The 27,654-nt window shown below is 37.6% G+C and overlaps 1 protein-coding gene across 3 annotated transcripts in view; it reads right to left on the reverse strand.

Moving 5' to 3' along the window:
• Positions 1 to 13: 13 nt before the first annotated feature.
• Positions 14 to 27,654, reverse strand: part of ar (androgen receptor) — a 117,751-nt gene continuing 90,110 nt past the window's right edge. For all 3 annotated transcript variants that reach the window (XM_067438589.1, XM_067438588.1, XM_067438590.1), the window contains exons 4-8: positions 12,242 to 12,520; positions 9,835 to 9,979; positions 8,997 to 9,127; positions 5,235 to 5,386; positions 14 to 3,889 (exon numbers count right to left, since the gene is read on the reverse strand). In XM_067438589.1, the coding sequence (XP_067294690.1) occupies positions 3,731 to 3,889; positions 5,235 to 5,386; positions 8,997 to 9,127; positions 9,835 to 9,979; positions 12,242 to 12,520 (866 nt within the window). In that variant the 3' untranslated portion in view covers positions 14 to 3,730. The remainder of the gene's footprint in view (positions 3,890 to 5,234; positions 5,387 to 8,996; positions 9,128 to 9,834; positions 9,980 to 12,241; positions 12,521 to 27,654) is intronic.

The following is a 27,654-nucleotide window of genomic DNA, read 5'->3' on the forward strand; positions in this document are numbered from 1 at the left end:
AGTTCCACAGGACTTTCAAGAGTTTCAAATGTTTTTTATTGAATTGAAAGCAGTAAAACACAAACAAACCTGATTTACAGAGGCTCTACACAACAGGAATCAGAGCGTGTCTGATAAGCAATTTTCCATAAGAGTAGAAATCAGTTCGCAAACTGAAAAATGAAATCGTCAGTAAACAACTGTCAATACAACACTACATAGCAGTACCAAATAACCTGCGAAAAGCGTGCATGCACAGACACACACACACACACACACACACACACACACACACACACACACACACTCACACATACACACAACTGCTGTAAAAAAAGATTATAAAGTCACAAAGATTTAAGTAACAAACATTGTTTAAGAAGCCAGAATTTCCTCTTCTAGTCATATAAAGACAAACTACCTATCTCCTCCGTCTGCATATGGAAAGGCGAAAAAAGATCCCATAATACCAGGAAAAGACAGGAATTATTCACACAGAGGAAAAAGCTGTTAAAAAAAGCATTCACTAATGATTAGTCGTGTAATTGCTCGTATCAGCCAGCCAAGAGTTAAAAAAAAAAAAAAAAGTCATCGTTACACATATGGGAAATCGTATATGGTTTACAAAGCTGAAACAGGACATAAATAGGTACAGCTATTACATGGTTTCATTAGCACATTTACTGTCTGTAACCAGTGTGGTGCTCTCATTTCAGTTCAATGTAGATCTTAATTTCAAGACACTTTGCAGTAATACACATTAGAAAGCCAAATTATATGAGTGAGAAATCCTTTGGTAACATGTTTTCACCCTTGTGTGCCGAAAGACTGACTGTTAACCACAGGAAGCATCCTGGTGACATGCAGACTGTTATTAAGACTCTAGGTTCTGTTGTTCACGTGAGAGTGGAAACATTGGTAGGATCCAAACAAACCTTTTGTCTTTAACACAGGCCAAATTCAATATTTTGCAAATGAAACCTGACAATCTTTTTTTACCTATAAGGGTGGCGAAGTAGAGCCAGCTAACAGATTTACAAGAGTGCATATAAACATATGCTTTTGCTTATTGGCTGACACTGAACACAGCAACAGTAAATCTTAAGACTTGAATTGAAAAGCAACACACACAAAATTCTACATCACAACTCAAAATGGAGGTCTGAAGAAAGTCACCATCCAAGCACAAGTTGGTTCACACATGCGGGGTGTTACATCTGAGCCAAAAGGAGGTTACATCTGAGCTAAATGACATATTAGAAACGTTCCATTGTAAACAGACAACTGTATGAATGAGATATATCAGTCTTTACATGCAAGTTCCACTGGCTAAAGAACGACTTCGTGATCAGACTTTGGCTTTGTCCTAAAGCGCGGTATGTCTGTGGTAAAGTCATGAGCTCTTTTTTTGGCAGGGTAAAAGTGCAGATTGGAGTTCTGCAAATTCTAATGAGTGCTTTCGGGCCGTCTAAATGGGTAAACACCTGCGTGTAATTGCGCGGTGCTCGGTGCTGTCAGAGCAGAAGAGCTGTCTCTGACAGCCTTTTCTCTGCCTGGCACATTTAAACCGTCAACATGCTCCGCGGCGACAAGAGCTCTAGCAGCTAAACCACATCTCGTCGTTTTAACTCGGCGGAAAACTCCCTGCTCTGCTGAAAGCACACCCCAGGTCACCCCAGGCCTGACAAAGACAACGTAGCGTCGCGATTTTTGGGCTCTTTAAAGAGTAATCTACATACATAACGCTGCAGGCATTATTCAATCATTTAGAAACGAAGAGCGTGCAGAGGAAAAAGTTGACACGACGTCTAGAAAATACGAGCTGTGCAGGAGTAGGCTAAGGCGAGCGAGTAAAGTCGTTCGTTTCTGACAGATAAATAGAGAGAATGCTTTAATTGAAGCGAAAGCGACGTAAAAATACATAGTGTGTGCGTGTTTTGTCTCATTTTACGCCCTCGTGAATAAACATGAGAGCTTTAGCACCTCTTGCCGTTGATTTGCGGAGGTTGATGGTGATCAAGATGTTTGGTACGAGTTTCTGATAAAATAACAGTACTGTCCATTGTTATTATTATACGCATATTTTTTTATATTTTATATTTAAAGCTGTGTAGGCTACCCTTTGAAGCGTGTTTTGGTATTCTAAATGAGCTCGTTAAAAGAGCGTATAAGCATTAAATTACTTATTGCTAGCGCGGAGAAATACAAATCCCTCAGTAGCATTTACTATAAAGGAAAGAGAGGGAAATGTACTGTTAAACTATTGACTACATACATACATTAGCACATAGAAAGGTTGAAAAGAAACCCGCTCAACTTTTACATATACACAAAATCATTACCTTGCCAATTCTTCCATTAAAGATGAGAGAGAGAGAGAGAGAGAGAGAGAGAGAGAGAGAGAGAGAGAGAGAGAGAGAGAGAGAGAGAGAGAGAGAGAGAGAGAGAGAGAGACTTATGGGAAAACAGTCCTGTTTCCTAACAATATCCATTTAGCTTACTGGAAAAGCAGTTTCATGTTTTTGTTTTTTTTGTTGTTTTCTTTTTCTTTCTTTTTTTCTTTCTTTTTTTGAATATAGGGCTTTAGCATGCAATTATTTTTTTTTATATTTTTTTTTTATGATGGAGAGCATGCATAGATTTATGTATATATATTTGAAGATCCTCTATGCTGACCCAAGCGTTGCTGGATTTGTGTTCTATATACAAAATGTCAACATTATACCCTAAAACCTGCACTTAAATATCCAGGTTGTAAAAAAAGGGCACTGAGCCTCGTCTTAACAAAAGTCTGCTGTCTAGAGGAGGCAACTCTTGATGACTGAGATGTTTTTCATCGTGCCGTCCTTTTCATTTTCAGTGGCAACTTTCAAACCCAACTGTAACAAATTTTCAATTGACCGAAATAGTCACAAATTGTCTGAATATTCCGAATGAATGATGCCTTTTAAAAAGCTTTTATAAAGAGCCTCTATCTTTCATAAGAAATGAATGAAGCACTTGTTTTATAATCAATAAACTTACAAAGCAGGAAGCAGACTGATGACCAGCCTGCTGTACTGAATTTTACACTGTTTTAATGCCACAGTACTGTATTTAGTAATGTGTTATTCTAACTAACAAGAGTAAAAGTCACAAGTGAAAAGAATCTGTCTTGGTTTTTACCACGTTTGGATGTATTACACTATCCATGCAGCTTTGATTTGTCCTGATCTCTCAAGTCACGGACAATAAATGAAACCTTTTATCCCACGATGCATAGAGTCGAGGCAGGTCACAGATTCTGATAGGGATCTGTGTAATGTCCTTTTTTTTGATTAAGGGCTCAGATGAAAATTCAGTGTGATATTTTTTCCAACATGTCCACCGGGCAACACGCTGTAACTCTTGAAGGATAACTGCTGGTCGAAAGAAAGAACAAAACCATGCTGTCAGTTTGAGAAAATGAGCTCAAATGATCTCTGAGAAGAAGATAGACAACTGTAATGATGTAATGGTCCCGCTACTTTTCAGGGCCATTTTTCAAAACGAGGGAGACGAGACTGATATAGAAAGGGAGGGAAGAGGGGAGGGAGGTTAGAGGGAAAATAAAAAAAAATCAGTATTGTTCAGTCTCATCGCTCGATTCGAGTCCAGATTAAAAGTGTTGCAGGCTGGTTTAGGCTGGATCAAACTGGATCAGGCCGAACTGACTGGCTCATATGGCCTGGGTGGGGTTGGTATGGATTGGTGGTTCAGGGGCGTAGTCATGTCATTTGTGAAACAGGATTGGTTTAGACAGGCCGGCGAGGATCTTTGGCACCTGGACCGAGATTATTTCTGCAATCATTTCGGGAAAGCTGACCTTTGTGGGCAGGGACCGGGCTTGAACAAAGAGGTCAAAGGTGAACTGGTGCAACTTCTGAACAATCTGGTAGTGGGAGAGAAAGAGAAAGAGAGGAAAGGAGAGACGAAAATAAGCAAAATGACAAAATATTAATTGCTTGTTAATATTGCTATCAAGTTAAACATAATTATGCTACTTTATATTTTTATGGGAATAATGAAAGCATTTATTTGAAATAGAATTGTTTTGTAACAATGTAAAAGTCTTTACTGACACTTTGAATCAATTTAATGTTATTCATGTTATTCAGTACCTGAACGGTACTGCATCATGTGGCCAGTAATGCATGTAATCAGAGGTGGACAGTAACTAAGTACATTTACTTTTTGAGTATCTGTACTTTACTGGAGTATTATTTTTCTGGAAACTTACGACTTTAACTTCACTACATTTGAAAGACAGCTATCGTACTTTTTACTCCACTACATTTCTATCTAGGTCCTCAAAGTCAAAAGTTGTTTCTGTAGCAGCTTTGAAAGTCAGTGGATGATTTTTTTTCTTCTTTAAAAGGTGTTTAGGGGTTTTTGCAGAAAGCCTTTCAGGAATCACTCTTGTAGGGTCACGTGAAGTTCAATGATTTCCCAGCCATTTTTTTGAACACTGATTTAGAGCAGTTTATAGCAAAATGAAAGATGACGGATGTCAAAATGCTCATTTTGTCGAGTATTCATATACACTGTAAAAAAAAAACAAAAAAAAACATGAATGCCTCAAATTGAAAATGTTCTATTGACTATGTTCTAAATTTTTCAGTTGGCCAAAATGAATTTCTGTGAATTGATGCAATTTAACAGAAATTCAATTTGGCCAACTAAAAAATGTAGATGTGATCAGTCAGTAGAACATTTTCCATTGGAGATTGAATTGAACCTGATTTTTTTTTTTACAGTGTAAACAAAGTTGATTATGTCTTAATTGAACGTAAACAGTTGGGAGAATATCAGATGTGTATCAGTGTATGGTCCGATTATTCGGCCTTAAAGTGACGGCAGCTTTGTAACTTATATACAAGTACTTAAATGAGTTTGTTAGTCGTATGCTAGTATGTCGGATGGAGCATCACTGACTGGCTTAAACCATGATGGGATAGTGTGCATTTATACAACAATAAAATAATGCGTTGACATAAAAAAAGGAAACTTACTTTTGATACTTAAATACTTTCGAAAACAAATTACTTAAGTGATTTTACTTAAGTAATAGTCTATTTTTACAACTTTAACTTTTCAATATTTGACAAGTCGTACTTTTACTTTTACTGAAGTAATAGAGTTGTATACTTTGTCCACCTCTGCATGTAACACACTAATCAGTGTGATGTATTGTGTCTCTGTATGTGTGTGTGATTATGTGTATGAGTGGTACTAACTGGTTGCAGCGAGTCCATCAGTCGGGTGAGCTGTTGGAAGCGCATGGCACAGTTGGTCTTCCTGCCATAGTTGATTAAGCGATCAAGTTCGTTTATATATGTCAGACGCAGCTCATCAAAATACTTCTGACTCTTCAGCCCCTCCACTGGAACTGCAGAAATAAAAAATAAATACGCTCACCAACTTGTTTTGATTAAACTGCACCAGATTGGTGCATTTGCTTATTGCATCTTGCATTTCACCATATCATATAAATAAGAAATACACTACAAGCAGACTAGACAGACTAAACTCTAGAGCAAACTTCAGAAGGTCAACCTAAATATTATATGAGGGGTTTCATTTTCTATTCATTTTCTGAGGTTTTTTGTCACCCTATTATTAAAATGTAGGGCAAAAATACAGTATAAAAGATTTCCGTGGTTAATATTTTCAAGCATAAACAGTAATTAATGTCAACATTAAATACATTTACAGTTTAAAACAGAGATATCGCTTCATTCAAGCGCCGCATTAAGAGCTGCAGATGACGCAGCAATTTTAACTACAACAGAAACAGTGTGAGCAGAAAAATACATCATTTTGCTTAACCACTGCAGAAAACGAGAATGCAGCAAATGCAATATTATCTACTATTTAACCAAACCAGTTTTGTCACAAGGCAACACATGGTGCCGTTAGACCCCTCCACCCATAGATTTAGCATTATTAATAAGCATATTAATCGCATTTAACAATAAAGAATGTTTTCATTTGGAAAATTATTTAGAGATGGTGAGGGAAGACAAAAAGTTAACTTTTTTTGTGCTTATGATGAGAGTATTATATTATGTACTTTATCTGTTTGTGCAAAATGTAAAAATGGTACCCACTTTTCATAGATGGGTCCTATCATGCCCCTTTTTACAAGATGTAGAATAAGTCTCTGAGTGTATATGTGAAGTTTTAGCTCAAAATACCAACAGATAATTTTCTTAGCATGTTCAAATTATCACTTTTGAAGCTGAGCTAAAACACTCCATTTTTTGTGCTTCTTTTAATGCGAATGAGAGGCTGTTCCCAGACCCTTTTCAGGAAGAGGTCGGAGCTTAAGTTAGCAGCTTGATTACCTCACGCAGACACGCACTAAAAACGTCAGAAACTGTTCAGCCTTTTATGTTCAAACCGGAGTCAGACAATGATGGAGAGACTCATTAAGAAGTGACAACATGAATGAGGCATTTATATAGTGCTTTCATATGTACTACTGTACACCCAAAGCGCTTTACACTCATATCAGGGGATCTCTCCTCAACCACCACCAGTGTGCAGCATCCACTTTCAATGATACGACAGCAGCCACAGTACAATGGCGCCAGTGAGCTCACCACACACCGGCTATAGGTGGAGAGGAGAGAGGGTGATGGTGTCAATTCAGTGGATGGGTATAATTAGGAGGCCATGATTGATATGGGCCATTGGAGAGAATTTGACCAGGACATCGGGGTTACACCCCACCTATTTCCAAGAACTGCCATGGGATTTTAAATGACCACAGAGACTCAGGACCTCTGTCTCATCCGAAGGACGGTGCTTGTTACAGTACAGTGTCCCCATCACTATACTGGGGTGTTAGGACCCACACAGATCACAGGGTGAGCACCCCCAGTTGGCCTCACTAATACTTCTTCCAGCAGCAACCTGGTTTTCCCAGTTGGTCTCCCATCCAGGTACTGAACAGGGTTAAACCTGCTTAGCTACAGTGGAAAACCAGTCTTGGGCTACAGGGTGAGATGGCTGCTGGTATATATATTCATGTAGAATGTGGCGGGACGTCTCTGAATGATTAGTTGATAAATGTATGTAGCTGATATAGAGTGAAGTCATTTACTAGCATATTCTGTCATGATAATCTATAAACTGTTCATGTGGGAACTGTTGAAAGATGTCTTCAGAGCCAGAGAATATAGGCTGCATGACGATAGAACAGGTATAATTAAGTTTAATTACAGTTATAACTTATGTTGTTATTTTCTTTATGAAATGCTATTTAGACTTGCTGTGATAGTCGGCGTTACTGTAGTTCACCGTGGCACCACTGCCAACTTAGATTAGATTTTTTTGTAATAAAATTATTTAGTTCAGTTAAAGAACAGACAATACAAATAAAAACTAAACGTGTATGCTTAAAAAACCATGAGCCAAACAAGTTCCCGGGGGCATAATTTATGTACATTTTAAGGTTAGTGATGTCATTAACCCATGAAGAAGCTTGTTGTAGTCCCTAACAACCGTTTGTTGTAGTCCTTAAAAAGTGATTTCTGTAGAAGGAAATATCTCCCTTTACTTTAAACGTCATAACTTTGCAGATGTTGTTTATGCTCAAGCAGCAACATTTCACACTAACTAAAGTAAAACATTTTTTTTTATCATAATCAAGGACCCCTTTAAGAGGTAAACCCTGTGTAACAGTCTGGTCTGCAGCATGCACGGCGAGACAAAATAGTAACTCAGAATAGATTTTATTTAAACTTCACAATACTCAGGAACACACAAGGAAACAGGAGGAATAGCAAATCAATAAAACATATGAGAACTAACAAAGGAACAGGACAGGGAGTTTAAATTCAAGACAAACATAATGGGCCCTATCATACACTCAATGCACGCAATGCCAGGTGTGACTCAAGTGTTTTTTTTGTGTTAGTTTTATCCTGATGCAGTTATAAATTTCACGTCCTGCACCAAGTTGTTTAAATAGCAAATGCATTTGCGCCCATCTGTTTGCCCATGGGCTGGTCTGAAATGAGGTGTGTTCAGGCACATTGTTGGCACATTGAGGCAACTGAAAACAGCTGCGCCACTGACAATAGCGCAGTATTTTTTGTGTTATTTAAAGGGCGCGTTAGTAATATGTACCTATAGGCAGGTACACAATGCGTGTACACTCTGCTCGTTACACACACACGGATGCGCAGCAGCACACAAACATGCCAAATATTCAAAACAAAAGGATTACATTGTACAAGATTATTGTGTTCCTAATAGGGGTGTAATGGTACACAATTCGGTATGTACTTTGGTTTTAAAGTCACGGTTCGGTACCACAGTTTTACAAAACTGCTTCTTTTTTCTTTCATTTCTGTCAATAAGGCGGAGATGTGAGGGAGGATTTTTCAGGCGTGACTTTTTACTGCGCTGAGTCGAAGTACTCTCAGAAGTGTTATTCCGCACTACATTATAGTTCTCCTTTTTAATCTGCTTAGATAAGCGCCACATTTTTTTTTTTTACCATACTAGGTCGTTCAACTATTTGTGTAACTGTTTTTAAATAGGGGAAACATGGAGGTGTTTGGTCACTTCTAACTTGATCTCTGGTACCTAATGAATGAACTGGGCTTAGTGGGCTAAGCTAAATGCTATCAGATCGTCACCGCGCATCAGAGAGATTAAGTGCACGCACTGAGACGAGAGAGGTGTGTATCAACTCATCTCAGTTAAGGGAATAACTTAGTTTAATATAAAAAAGCTGTGAAGTATCCCATTAAAACTAGCCGCCTGTAACTGTATACCCCTGGCCTCTCTGAGGTGGGTCAGGTTAAGGGCACTATTTCAAGCCGCTGATTAAAGACATTTTATGTGTTAGCTGGCTACTTGTCAGGCTTGGCTCATTTCATCAAAAGTTAACCAAGCATATCTAATGTCATTAGGTGTTACTATCCACGAGTACTGGAAAAAATCTGTGTGTGAACATACAGACACAGACACATAAATAGACTCACTGATGCTGAAGAGGAGGAGGGCCTTCATGCAGAGGAATTCTTCCTGTGTGACCTGCAGCATCACAAACTCCTGCGAGAGGTGCTTCATCTGAACACAGTGCTCGTACATGCTGGAGACATGCATCCTACGACTGATAGACAGGGGCAGATTAACAGACAGACACAAAGAGAGATAGAGAGACAAACAAAGAAACATCTGGCAATTTCAGGTGGTTTGAAACAACTTTCCTTCCGCTAATCACCATACAGTACTGACAACTGAACAATGCGGTCAGTCATCTAATGACTCCCAAATCTCGTACTAAATGAAATGTATTTCATGCCTACAACATCATTTCCATCAGCAGATCTGGTATGTGATGTGGCCAAGATGCATTTAGGAAGGAAGTATTCTATTTCAGATATTGGTGAAAAGGCCATTGAGAGCATGTGAGACCCCCCAAAAATCCAATCTCTCCTGGGATTGTGTTTGTGACAAAGATCCTCCACACCATAATAAGCCAGCAGTAAATTATAAATGAATCTTGGAAGTCTCAACGACGAGACTGTTATTGTGGGCATGAAGTACAAGGTATGTACCTGCACGACAGAGAGAAAGACAGAAAGAGAGGAAGATAGAGAGATGGAATAAGGCAGAGAGAGGGCCGCTGAGGAGAAATGAAATAAAAATGAGTTTGAGGAAAGATGGATTAGTACATTTACAAGACGAACAAATGGACAGAAAAAGAAAATGGAATGGGAGAGAGGAGGCAACAATGCAAAACACAGATGGGTGCCGGACACAAAAGAAAAAAGGCAAATAACAGAAGGGGCGGATGTAAAAGAGAATAAGACTGACTCATTGAAGACCAGGTCTGGAGCAAAGTACAGCATTCGCGCATTGGCGTTCTTGTAAGATCTCCAACCCAGAGCAAAGACCATCACTCCCATCCAAGTGTGCTGTATGACTGTCATCTGATCATCCACATGCAGGTTACGGAAACCTGAGAGACGGGAGAAAAGGGGGAGATATTTGTGGTTTGTGTTTGCTGCCTATAGCTCACGGTTTGTCAGCTGCCTGGGCGCTATTTTTTCAGGCCGACTTCATTTACGACTCTATTTCAAATCCACCAGCTCAAACTATAAATCAGACTTCATCTGATGATGTTACTTAGAAAAACATATGTTTGCTTATCTGAACCGGGGTTTTTTAGTACTTCGAATTGAACAAAACGAAACTCAATCTGTAGAAGACTAGCCAGCATATGCACTGCTGTCAGGAAAAAGGGGAAACGCATTCCACGTTCCTGGTCTAAAACTTGATCCTGCTTTTCTCTTAACAGATTCATCATTGGCTTCGGAGCAGATTAAAATGCTAGGCCTTACAGTTTTATTATTGCTATCAATAAAAGGACATTGGAGACCGCAATCAATCACATCAACCCGATTTCATCAACCAATCACACACTGTCACACAATGAGGTTTAAAAAAAGATCCATGTCCTTTATCTCCTGCTATTTATCTCTCAGTATTTGATGGTTTGCCATTGACACATTTTACATAGAACTAAAGTCTGCCGTTGCTTTTCAAAATGCTCTTTGTCAAAGCCATAAAGAGTGAAGCCGATTGCACAACATGTACTCTCAAGCCTTTCAATTGCAAATACAAACCATAATTAAATCACTATGGAAAAAAAAAACTGACCAGCTCCCGACTTGAATCAACTTGTTCTCATATTGTTCTATGACAATAAAAATTAACCATGTAACTGATGTATGGTGTATGTATTGGAGTACAAATCTATATATGTACTGTAATTCCTCAAATAAAGACCGGGGCCTTTATTTACCTGAACTGCCGATGGGAACCGGCTTTTATTTGAAGCAGGCTTTTATTAGGGGCAGGCCTGTATTTCTAATTCCATCTTTGAAATATAATCGCTTTATGTAAAGCGTTTTCAATTTAAAGTGATCGTTCCAATGGACAAATATCATTGATTTTTTAAGAAACATTTGCAAAAATATCACCATACAACTAAATAATACGCATTTTTTGTAATTTCGCGCGCAGCTCCGCATCCGAAGATCAACGAGTTCTCGGCGAATCTAGCCGAGCATGACGTCTCATCACACCGGCCCCCAGTTTGCACATTAGGTGCTTATATTTACAAAATGAGCCTACAAAAGCAGAAATACCGTAAGCCATTTTAAATAAAGATCCAGGTTTAAGCAAATAAATAAATACATCACGACATTAAAGTTTAATGAAATTAGGAAATATTTAAGAGATTGTTAATTTAGTGCATATTTTGTTCTTATGTCACAAGTAATAATATTAAGCCAAGGTTTACTGAGTTTTACACGATTCTTTTGTAGTGTGGTTTTTGGTGAAATGTACTAAAATAAATATCATTACCTGTGCACGTTAGCCCGTTCTATACGTTGTAAACCCCCCTAGCCCGTTCTAAACGTTGGTTTATAGAACAATTACTCCGAATCGCCCTCTGTCGTTTCAAAGAAAAGCACAACGGCGAGCGCGTCAAGTATAAATGCCTCGTCCGTTTGGGGAGGAGCGCGCGCAGTCAGCGGAGGCTTGCGTAGCGGAGACAGGCGAAAGTATAAATAAGGCTTGTGATGGGGCTGCGCGGAGCTGAGCTTCGAGGCTTGGGTGCGACACCCTTAAGACATAAAAGAGACGAGAGGCTAATATTAGGTGCGTCTTAATCAGCTCCCTAGTTCAGTAGTCAGGGCACTGATCAGGACATACCGGTAAGTAAATGGGCTGACTCCCTGATCAGTGCCCTGACCACTGACGGAGCAGATTGAGGCGCACGCATTGTGAAGATCGATATTTGTAGCCTGCCTGACACGGCATTTTCACAGACGTCGCATCTCTCATAGACTACAGTAGCTTATTTAAAATGGCACATGCATCCGTTATATTCTCAATTTAATTTACAAAGCAATCCCTGTAAAGTTTTTAGGTTATCTATAGATGAAACCGGGATTACTGTGTCGCACTGGCATGAGTCGCATCAGGGCGCGTGGCATCAGGATGGTTTCGCATTAAATAAACAGCATTTAGGAGATTATCCACTCATTTCCCCCCGGCCTTTATTTGAGACCGGCCTTTATTTGTTCGTGTTGAACACACCCCGAGCCAGTATCAGAGGCCGGCGTTTATTTGACTACAGACTTTTATTTGAGGAAATACGGTATTCGGTTTAAAATAAATAAGTTATGACAATTTGACATGCGTAAATTACCTGGAAGTCCTTTGGCCCATTTCACTACCTTAACAAGTTGCCTTTCTCCCAACTCATTAAGGCTGGTGAGGAGAGCAGCTGCTGAGTCAGGCTGAGCATGATCGTGGCCAGCGTTCACCACCTCTGGCTCGATGGCCTCCAGGATGTTCAGGAAGATCAGCTGCGAGTGGAACGTTAGGCTGGGCTTGGGCGACATGCACTGGACTGTGTCTGACGGGCCTTGAATGGAGCCAGCCTCCTCCGGACCTTTCATCTGTCCAATCTTCCTCAGCTTACGGGCTGCGGCACAAAACAAAAACAATATAATGTAATAAACAGAGTGGGAGCATTGCTTTGTAAATTCAATCTGCGCAAAAACGTAATATCAATCTAGAACACATCTTTATTTTGTCTAGCACATTATTTAGAAGCCAATGAACTGGGTGGTCTGAATAATGAGGCTGGCATGATCCCTTTTCTGCTCTTGAATATCTCTATTACACAACAGAGGATAAAACCTGCACTGCAATGGTTAGTCACTATGCCACATTATCTTCTGCCAGTCAGCACAAAGAAACATTACTCCCCGGAAAACACACTGGAGACAATGTGCTTTTCCCTCGGCTGACACTACGGGATTAACGTAACTGCATTGATATATTTCAATAACGTGGAGCAGAACTACAGACGGTCAAGAATGCAAAACCTGTCGTTCACCTAATGCTTGCATTATTTCTTTCAACAGAAATGCCCACCTTCCTCTCTCTTTTACCTAGGCACAACAGAGTAAAACCATCTGTATTCTCTGAGGCTGCTGGTAATAACGCAAATTAAATGAAGATGTAAATATGCGTGCGTGTGTGTCAGAGAGAAAGTGTATGTGTGCTTTAATTAGTTGCTACAGTAGCAATGGTTTTGCTTCTGCTCCAGTGAGTGTGTGTGGTTTCGTTATGATGCTTAACACTTACGCTCTCCGCTCTAAAATATAAATCAGAGATGCTCATTATTCAATGGGCAGCGTTAGGGTGAGAAATGAAAGATTATCAGTTGAGATGATTTACAACTCACAGACTTTAATGGTGCATTACACACACCGATCCAAAATGGGGGGAAAAATTGCCTCTATTAAGTAAAAAAAAAAAAAAAAAGATATATATAATCATCATTTGAGGCCGCTGATTTAAATGCCTAAAAAGCTGTTCAATGCTGGCTAAGAGGACAAACTTGAGTGAAAATGACTCAGCCCTCTGAGATCCCCACAAAGAGGAGGCTCCAATTTTGCTGACAAGAGAACGGAGCCTCTCTGCTTGTGGTCTAATATGAAGTGTGGTAAAGCGACAGAAGGGGAGAAAGCAAGATTACAACTTTATCTTAAGGTGGTTTACCAAAAGCCTTTTGGTTTGTGGTAAACTCATGGCAAGGTGCCAAAGATGGCACCACTGTGCTTCTCTCTTTCAAAAGACATATAAACCTGCCATCCCAGCAAATACAAGCAAAAATATAATATAGATGGCAAATACCACAAAAGTAGCTGCTGCAAAACACTGTCTTCTGTATCTAGATATGTGCTTTCAGAATGGAGTATTACTGAGATCTAAAGTTTATGTGTGAGTTTGGGTCGACTTCAAATAAGCTGTAGACAGACAGACCTCTAACATATTCTATCTAATAATGTTTACATTCAGACTACGGACTGTGGCAAATTGTGCAAATCAGCTTTGCACAGCGATGGCTTCAGATGCCAATTTAAACAAGCATATACAGTACTCTTAAAAAGATAAAGTCCACCCATGAGAGAAGACGCAATATCACTTTATCTATGAAGTGAAACTGGGACTCCTTTGGGTGAACTCAAATCTTTCGAAACACATGTGAATGTAACGGTTGGTGAACCGGGAACAGGCTGAAGACTCTGAAGATCAAAATACAAAAAATAAACTTTAATAATGATGCTCAGGAACAAACAGAAAGGCAGGGAAATACACTCCAACATAACACTGACTAGACAAAGTCTAGGAAAAACTTAACACTTATCAAAATGAACCATGGTTTTACTACAACAACAAAAAACATGGTTATTGTAGTTAAACCATTTACCCACAAATTAACCATGGTATTTGTGGTACAACTGTGGTTATACAAATAGTAATCAATTAGCCAAAAACCTATAGTTACTATACTTTTACTATAATAAAAGCATGGTTAATTTGAGTTAACCAAGTGATGAGTAAACAAGAAGAGCTTAACTAGCTGACAGAAACAAGATTATTAACTAAACACAGCTGAACAGAATTTAACTAACAAGGGTAACCTATTAAAGAGACGTAGCTGGAAACTAAGACAAAATAACATGTGACAGAATCAAAACACAACAGAAAGACCAAACACACAGACAGACAGACACGTGACAGTGAAGTCATCCAATGGTGTTTCTCTGAAGGTACATGAATACTTGGGTAAATGACGATGCTGGCAAAATCCTCTCAGACTTGGAAGAGTAACTGGAGGATTGAGGTGAATGTGTTAAAACGTCACAGATGAGTGAGAAGCAGCACTCAATGGCGAATGCCGTAGATAAGTGAACAGCTTACTGTTATTTGAGAGAAAATGTTTTGTTTCTGAGTTTTTGGCATTCTGGGTTCCACTCAGAATCTGTAAAAGTTTTGACTGATGTGAACTTTAAGCCATAATGACAGATTTGTGCATAAAGACTGACTGGCGGAAAAACAGTTTTGGGACTTTTCGGCAATAAGTAACTGAAAGAATTTTCAGTCTTAAAAGTGTTTTAAACAGGCATGAACCCACAGATACATTTGCGAGAATTAACAAATAAACTACTAAACAAAGAATTTGTTTGTGGAGAAACCCCGACTAAGGCAAAAAAGTTTCTGCTTTGAAATTGTTGATTTTATTATGAAAAAAAAATAATAATCTGCCACTTAATGTGGTAATTATTTAATTAATAGTCTAATTATTAATAATATTTACTTAATTAAAAAAAGTAAATTTAACTTAAATATGTGTGATGTGAACTCAAAGACTTATTATTTTAAATAGAAATCAATCTAAATAAGTTACTAGAACTAATACAATTTTTAACTATAATATTTTAAGTTGCAGATATGTATTTAATCTAGTATCTTACATCTATGGCTAATTAAATAACTAAAAGCGGCTAAAATAAAAATAAAAAACAATAATGAATGCATTTATCTACTTCACATTAAGCCTACAATCTTACATATACCCTTTTCACATTTCACAAGGTTTCTCAGAGCAGAAGTCTTCATAGTTGGGTTAATATTTATAGTGGTGAATGATAGAATACATAAAAAAAATTGTGTCCCCATTTTCTCAAATAGCAAAAGAAAAACGCAACAATAGTGATTTCACAACTTTCAAAACGAGTGAAAACTCGAAACTAGATATTTTACTTTATAACATGTTAAATATAATAAAATATGATAAAAATATATATTTTTCTTACACAAACCCACTGATTCGCTTAAGAAGGCCTTTATTAACCCCTTGGAACCATGTGGATTAGGCTAATTTTATAATGGATTGATGCGATTTTTTGTGTGTGCCTTTTTTGGGGCAGTCATCTACTGCCATTATAATGCTTAGATTAACCAGAAAAATTTATTTATATAACTCTGATTCTAAATTCGTCTGAAAGAAGAATGTTATTTACACCTAGGATGTCTTGAGGGGTAACACGTGGGGTAATTTTTATTTCTGGGTGAACTATCCCTTTAAAATGTGTTAATCAAATCTGTCTTGTTTCACTGTCTACACTGGATACGAGTGGCATTTTTAAAAAAAGAGGCCATTATAACCAGTGATGTTGTCTACACTGGATGCGGAGTGATGCGAGCGACAAATCTCAGACAGTAAACTGATGCCTCTTTCTATTTATGACATACGGACATGAGAAAAAAATGGTTGGCAACGTGCACTTTTGTCGCATCCAGTGTAGGCAGCATTTAGCTTTTGTGATGCGAGCAACAACGGTCGCGTCCGTTCCTGAGACAGTGTTAGAAGACTTGGATTAAACTGCTTTATTTATATGGATTAAATGCCTTTTTGATGCTAAACTGCTTTATTTCTATGGATTAAATATGTCTTCTTGATGCTAAACATTGATTGCCTAGAGACTTTCAATGGATGGACAAAATGATGAGAGAGTATTTACAAATATGTTCATGTTTGTTTGGAATGACACGATAGAAAATAATAAAGTTTGTGTAATAAACTTTAGGAAACTTAAAATAACTTTAAACAACTCTGGAAGACATGCTGTGAACATTTAACTGCTACAGGGTTTTAAATAAGCACATACCAAATTAAATAAAAAATACTCGGGTACTTCACAACGTTATTTTCATTTATGAAAATTTAAATATGATCTCTGCCCTGACAAGGGGTATTTTATGTGTTGACATAAAATTTAAAAAATTGTTTCAAATTCAATGCATATAGAAAAAGGAGCCTGACCAGATGCAGAAGGCAACAGTCACCTTCATTACTGTTGAGGAGAAAGCAGGAGTGCTGCCTTTAAAACCACTGGATGCTTTGATTGTCTTTAAAGATGAGGTGGTGATATCTACCAAGTCTTCAGTCAGTGCAATACACTTAAAGTACACTAAAGATGAGGTGGTGATATCTACCAAGTCTTCAGTCAGTGCAATACACTTAAAGTACACTAAAGATGAGGTGGTGATATCTACCAAGTCTTCGGTCAGTGCAATACACTTAAAGTACACTAAAGATGAGGTGGTGATATCTACCAAGTCTTCGGTCAGTGCAATACACTTAAAGTACACTAAAGATGAGGTGGTGATATCTACCAAGTCTTCGGTCAGTGCAATACACTTAAAGTACACTAAAGTTCATGCAGTGCTTTTGAATAATAGATTTACCTTTATATTTAATAAAATATTTACCTTTTTACATAAAAATTATCCACTTTTCTCTTGGTTACAACATAGTTATTTTATATATTTTTTGTTATTTAAAGGTGTCATGAACTGGCTTTTTTATTTTTTATACTGTAGTCTGAGGTCAACTTATAACGTTCATGTGGTTTTTACATTCAAAAACATCATAGTGAATAAGTAATAGGCTATTTTCTACACTGGTTTTGAGGCTGTCTCCTGCAACACTCAGATTTTATGGGTGTGCCGCACTGAAAACTTGGAAGTAAACGCCCACGACGGGATAAGCTTTGCATATTTAATGAGCTTCAGCTCCCTCGTCAGTGCATGTGGGAATTGTTTTGAAAGTGTGTGAAGAAATGTCAACCAGAATGATTCTCTCACAGGGCTCACACAACATGTCTTTATTAAAAAAAAAACACACACAATGATTTATCTCTCATCCTCCCATGATTGATTGGAATGTTATTTTTGTATTACTTGGCCCACCCGATTGATGGACATAAGCGCAAACTGTGTAAACCGATGACGTCAAGTTGGGGCATAATCTGAAATTGATTGTTTGGTGGGCCTCGTTTCAATAAAAGTTTTTCTTTAACTAACAAGGAAGTTTTCAGCTCCGAAACGTACAGGATATTCTTGTATTACCATGACCTTTTATACATCAAAAGCTCAAAGTAAAGTTGAAATTCGTCATCCCTTTAAATTGTATTACTTTTTTAAAACATGTTTGTGCTGTTTTATTTAGTGAAAAAGTCAAAAAAAGTTTATATTTTTGACTATACAGCATTTCTGATGTAAATGTTATATTTCAATAAATTACTTAAGAATATCCTCCTGCTCTGTCATCATTTTGTACAAATGTTAGGTTGTGCTTAGTCTTATGTAACTTAATTATTTTGAGTTTGATGAACTTGAACTGTTTGCCACAATCGGTTTCCTAAAACCATTTAATTAACCATACAGTTAAGACTTAGTTAGATTTGTTACCTAAACATAAACTGAATGAATAAAATCAATTTAAAATCTTTAAGTTCAGTTTACTATAATGATTGACTACAACAACACTAAAATATAAGTTAATTGAACTCAATGTGTATGAGTTTACAAAACTTATACTTAATGGTTTTAAAACTTAAATGGTAAAGCAATAGTTTTAAACTGTATGTTTGAAATAAATCCCTTACACTCTAAATAATGCTGGGTTATTTTTAACCCATAATGCTGGGTTAAGACTGTTGGGTAATTTTTGTTGGTTTATTTGAACACATTTTCACCATTGGGTAGTTTCAAATTTCCAGTCGTTGGGTTAAACCTGCTGGGTCGCAATGCTTGGTTGATTCTACCCAGCGCTTGGTTGTTTCACGTGTTTCCCGCCTTGATTCGTTTAAATTCGCTCCCAAACTGTCATTTTGAAAGGACAATGCAAAAGGCAAAGCCACTGGTTGCAGATGTTTTAAGATAAGTTCATATATTTTCATTAATAATCATTTTAATTAGCATAATTATAGTTTTTTTTTCTTCTTCGCGGCAACAATTCTTAAGCTTACATGACGTTAAGACGACAAAAGTTTTACCTCAGAATCCGATGCAATGTACTGACTCGTGTTAGTTTAGGTAGGCATGTGAGACGATAGATTAATACAGTTTGTGATTACACAAAACCATGATCTCCTTTAAACATGGTTGTATGTAGGGATGTCACAAGTACCGGTACTTCGGTACCAAGTGTGGTATAATGTGTATAATGTGGTATAATGTCAAAATGTGATATAGGCAACGTGGGGGAGAGGACGCTGGCGTCGTCTGTTCGCCGCTTCTCCACCCACAAATGATCATGTTAATGTACTATTAGATTTAGATTTTATTTTATTTCCTTATGTTTGTGACTAGTCTAACAGTCAGAGCTACAATTGGGGCTGTTGCTGATTGCTGGCAGCCACTGAGAGGACGTTGTTCCTCGTTTCGCCGTTTTCCACCGCTTCTAATGTTTACGTTTGAATTGCTGCGGTTGGTTGGTTCTGGTTTGGTGGACATTTGATGTTTCTCGTCGCGACTGCTCACTGGTGGTCTCCCTTGGGCTTAAGCTGCATGGTGGCTGAAGTTTGCACCGGGCTAGCGTCATCTGGGCCATCGTAATCGGCGTCCGGCATGATGTTGGGATGTTCCGCTTCTAGGCTGCGCCGCTGTTCCGTCCTGCATTGCGGCCGTGGAGCGGCTTGGACTTCTGCGCCGACCCCGGTGTGTCCACAGAAGTGCCCGAAAAAATGTTCTGCCTCCTGCATGGTGCTGCGGCGATCCCCATCGTTTGAATCGTCATGAAGACCCATCATCTGGTCTTCAGCTGTCCTGCCTCGGCGATGTCATTGGGACACTGCCGCTGGGAGAAATCTGAAACATGGAGTGGACCACAGTGTGCTGCGGAGCTAACAGAGACTTCCACCATCAGCTGTTTTCTGTTCACCATCAGCTCTGTTTCTGTTCACCATCAGCTCTGTTTTCTGTTTGTTTTCTGTGTTGGTTGATTGTTTGTAGTATTCTATATTTTTACTTGTTATTCATTTTTTGTTGTTATCCCCCCCCCCCCCCCCCCCCTTGTTGCACTTTGAGATTCTTCGGAATGAAAAGTGCATTATAAATAAAATCTATTATTATTAAGTACACACTGAAATGTTAAAAATGTGACGATAGTATCTGTATAACATCAACTCACAAGTAGACTATATTCGGTCCCGCAGCTGCGTTCAGTCGCGTCACGCAAGGCTCCAGACTGTAGCCGAATATATTATACAAGTGTCTGTGTGTATTAAATACTATTTAAATATTACTCTTCCATGTTTTGCGTCTCTGTGTGAATGACGGGGACGCGTGTCATATCATGATCACAGAGACTCAAAAGTCACGGCAAGTTCGGCAATCCGTCAAAATAAAAGTTCGATTTAAACGTGAATAAATTGACAGAATATATTTGGTTTGTAGTTGTCATTGTTGCTAATTTTAACACATTTGTGTATTGTACCATTTGTCAAGAAATAAAAACGTTTTAACAGTCTAAACATGAATTCTTCATTTGATCTTTCATGATTGTCTAGTTTTACAGTAGGCGAATGCAAAGGAGAAATTTTAAGAACAACTCAGCAAGAATAACCCAGAATAGCAAATCCATTAATGGTAAAAAATTGACTAAATTTTGGGTTTTCTCAACAGCCCAGCCAGCCCAGCCTGCTGGGTTAAAATGCCACTGGGTTAATTTAACCCAGCATGTGTTCTGTCCAATATTTACCCAGCGCTGGGTTGCCAATTGGGTTGTTTTTAACCCAGCCATTTTTAGAGTGTAATTCTGTCAAAACTTCTTTTTTTAGAGGCCATTCTAGAAACAATAATATATACTTAGCAGAGACCAATTGTATAAAATGAGCAGGTCATATATATAGTGAGCAAAAAAAGTTCAATAGCAACCAGATAAAGCAAGCAAACCTATATTAGAGAACTTCCAATAGTTAAAGACATGTTACATTGTAGCTTAAAATCACAGGCAGTCATCAGGGTGACAGAAACGATACATCAGAGACCTGCAGGATGATGCAACACCTGAACACCTTGTCAGGGTTTATTTTATTTTCTGTGATGTTCAATTCTTTGGATGTGTGATTTCTCTCTAAGGTTATCACAACATTGGAGTGGGTGTGATCATTTGCAAAATTATGTAATTGAATGAACTAATGGAGCTGATCACATTACATCAGGGACTCGTTATTTCTGAGCTCTTTACCTATGAAGACAACAATAACAACATACATGAACACAAAGAAGAGAAAGGAGGAGAAAAAGAAGAGTGATGCTACTTGAAAGCGAGAAACAGACAGGATGCATTTAGTTGTAAACTGATCCACATCTGAGTCTGAAATGTGAAACTATTCAAGTGCATTTACAGACAGAACTCACACATGTCAGGGAAGAGGGCTGGGCAATCCGTTTGTCTGCTGCCATCTGCTCTGTTCAGTAGCTCGGTTACCACAAACGTGTGCTGTCTGCTATTTGCTTTTGTCAACAGAATCAAGGCTTTCCAGTGTAGATGTAATTTACACACACACACACACACACACACACACACACACACACACACACACACACACACACACACACACACACACACACACACACACACACAAACACACACACACACACACACACACACACACACACACACACACACACACACACACACACACACACACACACACACACACACACACACTTTTCCAGCTTTGTATAAATGCTGATTAAGGCTTACTTAAACAAGCAACAAAACAAAACAAAAAAGATATAAAAATGAATACGTCAGACATTTCTTTAAAAAAAAAAATCTTATTATTTGCCATTTTGATTTTTGTACTTGTATATCCTTTTTTTTGTTTGCATGTGACGCAATTGGTGATCATTAATATGTACGCCCCCAACATTTGTATACGGCAGCGCATACGCCACGTGAGGATAGCGAAAATGGCAGATCATTGAAATAGATGTTATGTTCCAGGCTGTGCAGGGGACGTGGGGACTTTTCATAGCCTTCCCACTAAACAAAACTGTCCACTGGCAAGTTTATCTATAACCGGATACCGCAACAATTTAATTAAAAGTTGTTTGTTTGCTCGGCCCATTTCACCACGGACAGTTTTTCTAACCTGGACAATATCAAGCAGGCTTCACTCAGCGTCTGATACTGGGGAAGCGGCAATTCAAACTATATCCCCGTGAGCAGTAAGTTAAAAAAAAGTTTGAAAAGAAATAGCCTATTAAGTCTTTAAGTATTAAGTATTTGGTGCTGTGATGAACAACAATGAGATTACAAAAAACGAATGGCTGTTTTAAAAACTACACGCAGTTTTTGTTTGTTTGCTGGTTTCCGGGGTAACTGTTTCATTCTGCCGTTCATCAGCGCCCTCTGCTGTCACTGAGCGGCACTTCAGCAGCGCGTCTCCTTCACCGGTTCTGTCATGTGCAAACGCACGTTGGGCTTGTTTATATCTGAGCGCGTATCCCTTTGATGAGAATACAGCGGTGTTGAGCATTTATAAGGTTGATGGGCAAAGTATTCTTGGGTGCATTATAAAAAAATTACAAATTGTTAATAAATTATTATTTACAATATTTTAAAGTGCCCACGATAACAATATCTATTCATTATCGTGATAAATCGCATTATCGAAAATCGGCACATGTCTACTAGGGACAATTTCTGGGGTTGTAAATGGACCTGTAAAACCGTATCTGGACATGTTTAACCCTTAAATAAGTCAAATATCCTATCTTTAGATATCAGAGAACAATTTAAAATATTTTTTCAGCTCATTCTAGGGCACCTTTAATATTTCAGAAATTTCATGCGGGTTAAAGCTGGTTAGTGGTGGTATAGTGCTGGTCTGGCTGGTGGACTGGCATGATGGAAGATGGTTCACCAGAATGGTTTTGTGGGGTTGAGTCCGAGGAGGCCAGTGTTTTGGGGACAAGCATTGCTTTGGCTTACATATTTCTCTATTTAACACGTTAATGATGTAAAAGAAAAACAATATAAGATTAAAACATATGATTTATTGTAATATATAACATTTGTATTTTTTATTATGCTGTTATCTCTAGAACTGAAAAATTGCTTTAAACGTAATTATTTAATTAATCAATTTCATCTGAAGTTTTGAAGTTAAATGTTTCAAAGTATTTGTCTCCTGTTTCAAAGGATCTGTACACAAATCAGTTAAAAATAGCTTGTGTACATAGTAAAACAAAAACATTTGGAGGTATAAAAACAAAGATGCCAAATAACAGCATAATCATAGCAATTTGTTCAATAACGGGTTATTAAAAGAGCACTTTCAATGGGACAGTTAATAGCAACTTGATAATGAAAGTTCAAAATGCCCATTAGAACCATCATGTTTTTATTATTGCATTATATTTTTACATTCAATAACTAAGGCCATGATGTGTATGATCATGTCATCGGCTGCTAAAGCACAAATGCAGGTAAGTGAGGACGTTAGGTTTGCAGTACAATGTCGATAAGGTGCAGTTTGCCTTGCAGTGTCTGTGCTTATATGCTTTACATTAGTTTGTTTCTAAGCTACAAAATATGAAGAAGACTGGATCGTTGCAGGGCTTATATTCCTAAGATTTTTGGTATTCTGGAATAGCGTCAGTAAATGTGTTAATAATGTATGTTCTCACTTCCATAATTCGAAAAAAATAATCGATTATGATGATATTGCACTAATTATTACAGTGAAAGCTTTATTCTTATAATAGTTATTTTTATTTTTATCTACATGAGAAACAAACAGTTATGGTGCCACATATTGTATACAATAGTAACAGCATGTACTTTCAACAATATCTGAAATATAATGAATTTAACCAAAACCAGTGGCCGAGTGCCCAACTGAAGAGAACACTGAAGGCAACACTTAAGGCTACACTAATCAAAATATTAGTGACTTTAGACAGACTCCAACAAATTTTATACATGTACATGTAAATTTAGTTGGTGTGCTGTGTATTAGTATCTTTTCTCTTATTTTTGTTCTTGTTGTTCCTCTTATCTTCACCGATTCTTCTTGTTAACCGCAGGTGTAGAGTCAATCATCACTTGTAGAGTAAATCTGCTGGTAACACTTTATTTTAAGGTGACATAGCTACATGTTACTACATATGCTTTAGCAATAGCAGTAAATATTGTATAATTAATTACAGGTAACTAACTCTAAGTCAAACACTATAACACTTAGTGTAACTCTATAGTAAGTACATGTACTTCTTGAGTAAATTTACATACACATACACATACTTGAAAAATAATTTACTTTATTACACTAAATGCAGCATTGCTTCCGTGTAATGGACCCTATGAAAACTGAGCTGTTTACCAATAAACATGTAACCTGCAACATTTTTTTCTCTTTTCTGTTTTTCCTCTCAAATGAATTGGATTATTGTCTTGGTATGTAACACATACACACATTTGTTTGTGTTCTTGCTGGGATTATATAAGCACCCAAAAGACAACATGCTGGTCCACCAGTACAACAGCATCCAAAGCCGATCCCAGTGTGCGAAACACTTATGCTCATACACCAGCATGCAAAACATACCTATGCTGCTGATCAGCAATGCTGGATTTTTTTTCAGCATGGTAAAACATTAAGAAAGACTAAGAAGCCTTATGTAAACATCAGAAATGTGGCCTGGTTTAGTTGTGAGTCTTGGAAATTGTCTTGTATCCGTTTAAAAACCTTTTGTAGTACATCACTTCAGTCACAACCACACTGAAAGATCATCGACAATTCATCTACAATGGAAAAAAAAATTCACATCACTGGCAATCTACCCGTACTAGATTCATCCCAAGAGCTGATTGAAAGATTCTGCAGGAAGTCTCCAGGAACCCGAAGATGACATCAAAGGATTTACAGTCCTGTCTTGGCTCAGTCAGAGTAAGAGTGCAAGAGTCAAGCATCCTAAAGAGACTGCATTACTTTGCACTGTATGTGACATATATAAGGAAGATGAATGTGAGGCCATCTGTTACTAAGCTCAGCCAGAGCTGTAAGTGGGCCTGAAATATGATATGTTCTGTTAGGAGGAGTGGGCAAAAATTTAATGAGAAAAGGGACTAGACTTTTAGAGACTGACAAATTATGAAAAAATCCCTGTGGTTTTAGCCAAAGCTATAAAATCATTTAAAAGCACATTTTTCATTGTTACTACTCATCAATATTCTTAAAACGAAGATCAACTATTTTTTACTAGGGCTGTCGAGTTAACGCATGTGATTATATAAATATGTATAAAGTCATTAATATTCTTTAACTGTGCATGCTTTTAACTAATTTGACTGCTCAACTTGCTCAATGCAAGATATACTCAAGAAATACATTTACTAAAGTATGTACATGAAAACATACCATAGACTTACATGTTTTATAAAAGGGTAATTATAATGACCAGACATAGGCTACCCAGAACTACCCCTAAAAGAACACTCTTTGCTTTTTTAGTATTTAAAGAATATAACAAATGTGCCTCCAAAGTATAGCAAAGTAAAACAGCACAAACACAAAATCCCATTTATTAGTAATTTATGGAGAAAGACCTTCTAAATATGTGATGTTGTGACGCTTCCCGTCATTTCTGCGTTCAAATCAGTTCAAATGCAGCGCTGCCTTCCTGGAATACTGTGCGGGCGCGTTAAAGTCGTTTGACGTCACCCGTAGGAATAAAGTGGAGCGCGGCGCGACAGAAGTTTTGCACGGACGAGTGGATCTGCAGCTTGAGAGTGTTTATGGGCGTGCATTTCCTCTCTCGCTCTAGTCACGCGCACGTACTCTTCCAGGAGAAGAGCCCGTACGGCCCATACAAGGACCTTCCGCTCTATCGACATCAAGCGGACCCATACTCAAAAAAAACTCTCTGAAACTTTTGAGAAACCGGAAGGAGTATTTTGGACACAGAAATACTCCATCAACATCCAACATTAGTTTTTGAAACTTTGTCTATGTTTAGGATGGGAATCCAAGTCTTTAACAGTGTAAAAAGCTCAGTATGCATGAAACAGCATCCCCCCCCCCCCCTTAAGCATCATTCAGTCTACAGTATCACATGATCCTTCAGAAATTAGTCTAATATTATTAATGTTAAAAACAGTTGTGGTTTCCAAACAGTACAGTACCTTTACATGTTATCTGCTTTTTTACCATTTCTTCCATTACAATTCATAATTTACACTGGTTAATATGGTTATGAGATTATTTAATTGTTGAGCTAAACAGCTGTCAAGTTTGTCAAGAGACTGACACAAAACCCACCTACAATCATTCTATACATTCTAAGATACTTCCACATAATGCCGGCACCTAGAGAAGGAGCTGTGCCTTCCTTCTAAACATACCTACACCTACAAACCAAGGCCTTGAGTTAAACTGTCTCCAAACTTGAGATTTTCAAGTCAGTTTCTGTCTGTAAACTCGCAGTGGCTCTTAAGTGAAGTTTATATAATTCTGAAGGGGAATAAAATGATGAGTCAAACATTAATACATCAAAAAAGACCAATGAATAGGCCACAGTCCAGAGCCGGAGAGGATTTGTGAACTCTCTCAGTTGCCTATTTAGAACCAGAAAGATGTCAGGGTTTTTTTCTCCACAAAAAACAAAACAAACAAACAAAAGAAGTTAATGTGTCAGGGGAGGAAACAAGGAAGAAGTGTCATCTGACACCACAAATCACCAAATATTTCTCTCTCTCTTTCTCTCTCTCTCTCTCTCTCTCTCTCTCTCTCTCTCTCTCTCTCTCTCTCTCTCTCTCTCTCTCTCTCTCTCTCTCTCTCTCTCTCTCTCTCTCTCTCTCTCTCTCTCTCTCTCTCTCTCACACACACACACACACACACACACACACACATACACACTGCTGAAACTTTGACATGGTGCATCGTTCTAAAGATACCCTGTCTGATAATTACAGCCCTGATACCCTGCCTTCCCCTGAAGTGCCATAAAATGCTCCTGAAAAAAAGAAGCCAGTTTTACTATCATTATAGTTCTTTAAAATACAAAACCTAGATTAACCACCACCTGCACGTGTCAGGAGCAATGGGTAGAAATTACACATAGAAATATGTTTTTCTTAAGCTAACTATTTCCAGAAATTACAGTCATCTGTCCATCCTACCCATAATTTTTGAAATTGAAAATATAGTTTAATTTCAGTCAAAGATATATCAAAATGTAGATATCATTTAAGTCATTTTTAAAGACAGTAGTGGAGTATTTTTACTTTCTACTTAAGAACATTTTCAAGTATAAACTTTATCAGTGTTTTTCTTTAGAAAACTTTTTATTCACTCCATTCCAAAGGATAATATATAAGGTCATACTTTTTACTGTACTTCATTTCATAAATAAAAGTTATTGTTTTTTAACCTTTAACTCTTAATTACAATAAACATATAGTACTTTCTTACTTTACTTATACAGCACTACATTTTTAATGTAAATAAGTATTAAATGATATTCAATATGAAACTTACAATATTCTGTTTCGGAATGTTGTGAAGTAAAAGTTTTCCAAAGAAGAACACTGATAAAATACATATACTTGAAAAATAAAATTACTTGGAAAGTAAAAATACTGCACCACTGTCCACCTCTGTTTTTTATTCAAATGTGTTATATGTTTATGTGTTAAAGACCTTTTTCATTCACCAAAAAAAACCTTTTTCATTCTTGATATACGATAATTTATATTCTATAGGGATTCGCCTAAAATACGCCATATTTTCACTTTCTATATGGTACATCAAGGTGTAAGATCATTCTTATTCTTCATATTAATTTTTTAATTGAACTATATAATAGTCTATTCTGCAAGAGCACATTTTTGGCACATCCTGTTTTTTACAGTTCACATTTAGTTTAAGAAAAGTATGGCTTGAACTGACGGGCATGATG

The sequence above is a fragment of the Pseudorasbora parva genome, chromosome 3, assembly GCF_024679245.1.
Source record: "Pseudorasbora parva isolate DD20220531a chromosome 3, ASM2467924v1, whole genome shotgun sequence".
NCBI classification, from domain to species: Eukaryota; Metazoa; Chordata; class Actinopteri; order Cypriniformes; family Gobionidae; genus Pseudorasbora; species Pseudorasbora parva.